The following is a 7,011-nucleotide window of genomic DNA, read 5'->3' on the forward strand; positions in this document are numbered from 1 at the left end:
AATGTGTATGTCATTGCCACACACGATAGCCAGCCTAAATAATGCAGCCACAAAACGTCGCGTCAGCTTTAGTGCACTAGCTGCGAGCACTCCGATTGGTCGGCCGATGAGGCGTCACATCCTCTAACCTAACAGGGTAATGAACCGGTAGTGATTTAATAGTGGTCACGTGTCTGATAGGGAGTGATCCATTTTTATTCTAGGTAAATGCATTCTCCATGCCAATAATATAATAATTAAAATAGAACTTTAAATTACTGAAATATGTGGCGCTTGGATAGCAGAGATATTACAAAATCATGAAAATTCGCGGCCATTTTGGATTTATGCAAATTATGCAAATTTGCGTAGGAGGATTTCTTAGGACTTTTAGTAATAGTATGTTGTTCTGGAGACTTCACTAAAACGCACTGCAGTGAAATCATTTCTGTTGCTTTTTTTTCACGCTCAAATGCTAGATTTCTTGGACTAGATGCTGAATGCACTACCACGATCATGGATCAGTGAGTCTACGTGTAAAAAACGGGAGAGTTAGCATGCATTCGATTTCAAGATAACGTGGCAAGAAACTCATTCGTATGCTAAGTAAGTATGGATGTGGCTTTGGCAAAAATCTCACAACAGACGAGACGAGAAATCACGAGAACAGTTAATTGTTCGCAGATCGAAAACGAGGCTTGAGACTGCTACCAAGGAAGGGTATCATGTCGGACCGAGAGAGTGGGGATGAGCAGCCTCAACAGCCAGGCAAGTCAGGTAGAGGTTGAAAATGACGATAGCTCACGGATGTTCAATTAATAGACTTTGTGTCTGTAGGTTTTAGTTCATTTAATTGTCGATCATGGAACTTTTGCCTCTTCGAAAATGGTAGGTGTGTTCGAGGTCAGACCATCAGCCGGTCCAGTCGTAAGTGCCGTGTCTGTCAGGGTACTTCACTACTTAAGTACTTGTGCTACTACTACTAGTACTGGGACTGCTCAAAAGTCAAATGGTGTCTCAAAGGCAGAAAACCAGCCACCGTGCTTTGGTGTCATTTTCATTGAAACATGAAATATGTGGTTGGTAGGCCTAATACTAGCAGCAGCACGGAACACAGTTCTGTTGCAACATGGAATGTTTTTATGTTTCATCTAACCATGCACCATGTAATGTTTATATGGCTTCTATTTTAACAAATTTTTGCTGCCAAGGCTCTTAAATACATATTGAAAGTGAGTGCCTGGCTGCTTTATTGTGTAATAACAACTGCGTTGTCAAGTGTTGTCAAGTACAACAGTTTAATTGGCGCTAATGTTGGAATTTTACATTTCCGCAGTTCGTGAAGTAATTCTGTGTAGATTTAACTGATAATATGACGTAATCCTTGCCCTACCATACAAAGACATGTATTTTAGTTTTGAAGTGCCAGTACAAGTTACACTATGAGTTACACGATTGCAGCAATCTGTGAAATCATTTGAGACTTACAATTAGATTACTAATGTTACCAAAAGATAGTGTTGGCATCTATAGCACATATGTTCTGAATCGGCCAGCTTAAAGCTGGGTTTACACTAGCTCCAAGAAACGGTATTACTAGGGTTAGAATATTGACGTTATTGACGTTGTATATTGACGTTAGTCACACAGCCTGGTCGGGTTAGGTTTACACTGACGATTTTGAGTTGCCGAATTGTAAGAACTTGGCAATTTGGCAACTGACAATCAGCAGTGTAAATGCAAAAGTCGGATGTCCAACCGATCAATAGCAGCGAGTTGGGAAATTAGAACATGTTATAATTTCGCCGACTCGGAGTAGGCGAGTTGGACGTTTTTTTGCCAAGTGGTTAATCAGAGAACAGCAATCAGGGGTGTGTCTCTCCACCCTAGGGGAGAGCACGTTTTTGCTTTAGGCGCCACGCTGGCGGCATGGAATACATGCAAAAATGCGTATCCGCATCGCCCCGCGCGTACGCTATGGGTCAAGTGTTGAAACGTTTGCCGCTTCGCGGGCGATAACGTAAGAACTTTGAACATATATGTAGAGAGCAGGCCTTGACGCTTATTTTCAGATCTGGTTGTCCTGTCGGGCAACAAGAAGCAATTTTTACTTGTCCGAATTTTGATTTTACTTGTCCAAAATTTACTTGTGCAATCTATATACTGAGTTAATGACCTCTTTTGGTTCAGTGCATATCATATTATCAGGAGTGTATAATATGGAGTTCTATATTATATAAATAGATATTTAAATAGATATATATACATATATAACATATATAGATAGATGTAGATATATATTATACACTCCTGATATTTTTGCCAGTACTCCCTGCATGCATATAGGCTCGCACATACCTACCTATACATGTGTCTGCGTGCGCGTTTGCGTGCGTGCGTGCGTGCGTGTGTATTACACTTACAGTATATATACCGTATTTACTTGTGTATAAACCGCGCTTTTTGTACACAACTTCAATAAAAAAAATCAGGGGGTGCGATTTATAGACGAGGCTAAAAAATCTTGTTAATGTACCAATGTTTGTACCAAACTTTTCAATGCAAAATATGGGGTGAGACTTATAATATACATGAATTATACTTATACACGAGTAAATACAGTACATGTAAAATCGTAATGAAATTTACACGTTTATGTTTGCATGATGGCACGCTCATTGTGTGTCATTACCGATTACAGCTTTTTCCTCAATCACAGGAAAGAGTTTTGCTGTTGTCCTCTCATCCCAGCGATGCCCACCCCCTACATATTCAGTAATAAATATGCCTCAACCGACTTATATACAATCGTACCCCCACCCCAGTAGATAAATCAATGCCGCCCCGGCCAGGGAGGTACGCATTGCCGCTCTGAATAAATCTGTAATGGTAACAGTGGGTGTCGCGGGCTGCTTTTTTCAGGGACCTTTGAAAACGTTTGAAGTGAGAATGTGGTGCGATAGCGCCCTTGCTCAGAGGATGTTAAGAATATTAAACAACTAGAACTTTTCAGTTGTCTGATCGGGCAACTAGGCAAGAGAATAACTTGTCCGACATAGACTTTCACTTGTCCCGGGCAATCGGACAACCGTTAGTGTCGAGGGCTGGAGAGGTTGCTAGAAAGAAGCAAAAACGTCAAGTTGCCTGCATAAAATTGTCAGTGTAAACCCAGCTTAAGATCTAATGAAAGGTGCTAATGTTTTAATGTAGTATGTGAAAATCGTTCTGTTATAATTTCAAAATATGAGGCTTGCTCTACAATAGCTTTTATAGTAGCCTGACAAAAGTGTCCGGCATTGCCCAGAGAGAATTGGGAATAAGAAACATGTTTATATATATATATATGCTAAAAGTTCAATAAGAGTGTAATAGACTGTATGTTTTGTTTACTCAATGGGTGCTGTGTTTATTTTATATTTTTACTGCCTTCACTTTGTGACCAGTGGGTTTCTGATAAATTTGGAATAAAGTGTGAATTAGCTATGAAGATGAGTTGATGCTGAAAGGAAAATGCAGTGTTTCTTCCTGGCCAAAAAGGTTAGCGAGGCGGTAAAAATTTTGTTGGTGGTTGCGCAATGCGAGCACTGAAAGTGATTGGCATGCTAGGGGGGACCGGGGGCATGCTCCCCCGGATAATTAAAAAAAAAATGGTGCAATTTGGTGCACATTATTCTGAACACATATTCTGCTAACACATATTCTTCTAACACATATTCTGAACACATTATATGAGACTCTTGAATCACTTTTTCAAGTTGTCAAAAGGAACAAACAAGCTTACTGGGAAAGGTTTTACTTTCGTTTTTCTCCTCTCCAGTCCTCGGTAACCCCATGCATAGATCAATGCTGCCGCACATCCGCAAAGTTACAAGTGCCTAGAATCTTGAAGTGTATATATACAGTTTACATTGCTTCTAGATATCTAACTGAATAAAAATGGTCGACTTTCTACGTAAAGAAAAGTGCAGAATTCAGTTTTACAGCTTTTATTACGTGCGTGTCAGGTGTCACTGGTCGTGTCCTCACTCCCCACGATAACCCCTGCAACATATGAACTTATTGTTATGCGGTCATAAAAAAATAAAAAACACTGGGCTATGCTACAGGCCGCAATAGATTTCTTAGACTGTCACGAGGTTTTGTTCGTGTGGCGAATCATGCGTTGAGGGAGTTCATGCCCTCGGCTTTAGATATCCCGTCTACGTTCAGGAACGGAGCGTATTAGAAGGCGCTCCCGTTTACAAGTCTGTCTAAACTGCCGTTGCGATAACCGTAGTATTTCAGCGTAATATGAGGGGAAAAGGTGCCGGTCAGGAGGACCGGCAGTTTCGTAGAGATGGTGGCCGAAGCAAAAACTTGGTGGCCTCGGGCCTCCGGGTCGGCACTAATTTCGAACGCTGTCAATAAAGTGTAGTTTATTGATGGAAGAACAGTGATTTTTGGATAAATTTCTGCTTGGCGGCTGAGATTTGAGCGAGGCGGCCCGCCTCGCTCGTGTGAATGCAGGGGAAGCACTGAAATGGCAAAGTCTATGTACGTCAAAATTTATGACGCTAAACCTTGCTTTGTTATGAGGTAGTTAAAACTTAAATGTAAACTATCATGTTTTGAAAGCTGGTAATTTTTGGAAAATTTTAATACTAATAGTTTCAACATTTTGGGATGGAGTTTTAGTTTAGTTTTAATAACTGTGAAATATGCACTTAAATGATGGGTATAATATACCTATCCATAAGTAACTCGGATAGTTTCACACTACTGTGATTTTTTGCACAGTGGCAGTGTATATTCTATCCATTTATCAAATGGGGTCCTAGATTTATCAAATGGCCCTGTTGTTCCAATTTGGGGGGGAGCACTGAAGACCCCACCCCTTTGGCTGCATGCTGGGTGGGAAAACCGACCAACATGCCAGGAAACAGCAGATCTGAAGCATTTTGTTCTATTTCCCAAATCTTGCGAAAAGCAACGTTTTTCTGATTATTCACTTGATTTAAGCCACCATCTCACAATCAAATCTTTTATTACAACTACTGCAGTGTACCAGCAGTGCACACTCGCATTTACAATACATACACAAATATGTACATGTATGATTACATTTACATGTACATGTATGAAGTATGATAGTGTCAACATTTATGATTCCTTAGTTATTGTCATGACATGCGATGTAGTTGGTTTTCAACTGCATCGTATTGCTATAGAAATTCCAAAAGTTAACTAACTGATAGGGTGTCACTTCAATGCATACTTGGTTGAATGATAATTTTTTTTTCTATGTTTTAGAATGGTATATTATGGAAGTACAATGTAATGCTCTAACACAATGTGTTAAATTTAGTCTCGTAGCATCTAAAATTCTAAATCATAGGATAGGTAAATGTAAAATGGTCCAAAATAAGATCATTTTGGTAGGTGGGAATGACAAAGGGAAAAAATTGTCAAAAATAGTTTGATGTATCATTTCCAACGTTTTTGTTTTTGCAATTCTATCTATGTAATCTAACGGCGCAGTAGGTGTTTTAAATTGCAAATTGCCCTGTTTTGATTTTACAAATTTGTCATAGATGTTGTTTCTAACCAGGGGAGTAGATAGCAAAGGGGGGATACATTCCCCCATTTATTGAGGTGGGGGGATGGCGTGATCCAGTGCTGTAGTTGCCAGTGGGGGGTCGGTAGCACAGGGGGTGGTTCCCCCCTAGAATTTTCAGGGCAAGGGTATTTTAGCCTAGATAAGTCTGCACTGGTAACCCCAGTGAGGACATGTACATAGCACAGATTTAGTAGTATTTTAGCCTTTGGTGTCCCCAAAGATAAAAAATACTCTCAACAGTGATATTATTGTGATGAAGATTGTTTTTAAAATAATGCTGCCTCAGAGTGCAGGAAATTGCATCGAAGCGGTGTTATTTTCAACAAAATTTTCTCCCTCGGACCGCCCTAAACAGGAGGGGGATACCCTCCTGAAGGAGGAAAAATCTCCTGATATTTTATGATAAAGATGTCCAAAATTGATTGCTTTTAGATTGCAACTTCTAAATTCCTTGCAAATTCCACACAGTGGGAGGGGGACACTCTTTCCAACACCCTCTCCTGTTGGGCGCTTCGTGCCCTTGAGCTCGCACATGATTTCCCCCCCCCCCTTAGAATTCTCTTTTGGATCCGCCACTGGTTGTGTGTGATGTTACTGATTACTCCACTATAATCTTCTTGACTATGAGTTTATGATCGTTATGGTATATAAAAATAGCGAAGTAAATGCAGCGCACAGGGTTTGTTTCGTCATAGTTTTAATTATGCTGAAATTGGTAACCACAGACAGAAGTGTATCTCATGTGATTGACGTACGTGGTTCTAGCTGGATTACAACATATCTATTGCTTAAAAGTCAAAGTTACGCATATGCAAAGATAACAGGGCATGGGTTTTGCAAGAAACGTGAATCGGCATGCAAGTAAGCCTGGCTGCAACAACGATGTAAACAAACAGATTTTGTTGTAATATTATTATTTTTGTGAGATAAACAGTGTATGGGTGTTTCTAGACTTGTAGGCCCACTTTAGACACTTGCAGTTACCCAAGAATTACTAGTAACTATTGTAAGTGGTTGATAGATACGGAGGAACGGTCACGAAGACTGTGTTGAGGAATGCCTTGCTTTAATGTCGCTCATTATTAGCTCATCTGACATAGTCAATGGCAGCTTGTAGAATCGCATTGAGCGGCGCGTCGCGTGCCGTGCGTGCGTGCGTCGCGTCGCGTGTGTCGCAGTCAAACGGGGCTTGGGCTACAAATATAGAACGGCCGCCGACGTCATCGGATTCCGAAAGCTCGGACGTGGGGGGGTACTCTGAAAACGAGTGGAATGTCGAAGCTGGGGGTTCAAGGTGCAAGAGGTGTAAAAGAAGGGAAAATTTGCCTATCGCTTTAACTTAAGGTATAGGGAGGAAATGCAGAATTGGCGGCACATCTAAACCGGTGGTCACGATCGCTAAGGTCGTGATAGTACGGTGGTACTATCATCAAATG

General features: G+C 40.7%; 1 protein-coding gene across 5 annotated transcripts in view; it reads left to right on the forward strand.

Annotated features, from left to right (window-relative positions):
• Window positions 1–434: 434 nt before the first annotated feature.
• Window positions 435–7,011, forward strand: part of LOC106821463 (transcriptional activator protein Pur-beta-like) — a 26,488-nt gene continuing 19,911 nt past the window's right edge. Inside the window, exons 1-2 of one of the 5 annotated variants that reach the window (XM_014826275.1) lie at window positions 435–585; window positions 664–756. In XM_014826275.1, the coding sequence (XP_014681761.1) occupies window positions 579–585; window positions 664–756 (100 nt within the window). In that variant the 5' untranslated portion in view covers window positions 435–578. The remainder of the gene's footprint in view (window positions 586–663; window positions 757–7,011) is intronic. The other 4 variants (XM_014826274.1, XM_014826279.1, XM_014826278.1 and 1 more) reach the window with 4 other exon arrangements.

Source organism: Priapulus caudatus, unplaced genomic scaffold (genome assembly GCF_000485595.1).
Source record: "Priapulus caudatus unplaced genomic scaffold, Priapulus_caudatus-5.0.1 Scaffold74, whole genome shotgun sequence".
Classification (NCBI taxonomy): Eukaryota; Metazoa; Priapulida; class Priapulimorpha; order Priapulimorphida; family Priapulidae; genus Priapulus; species Priapulus caudatus.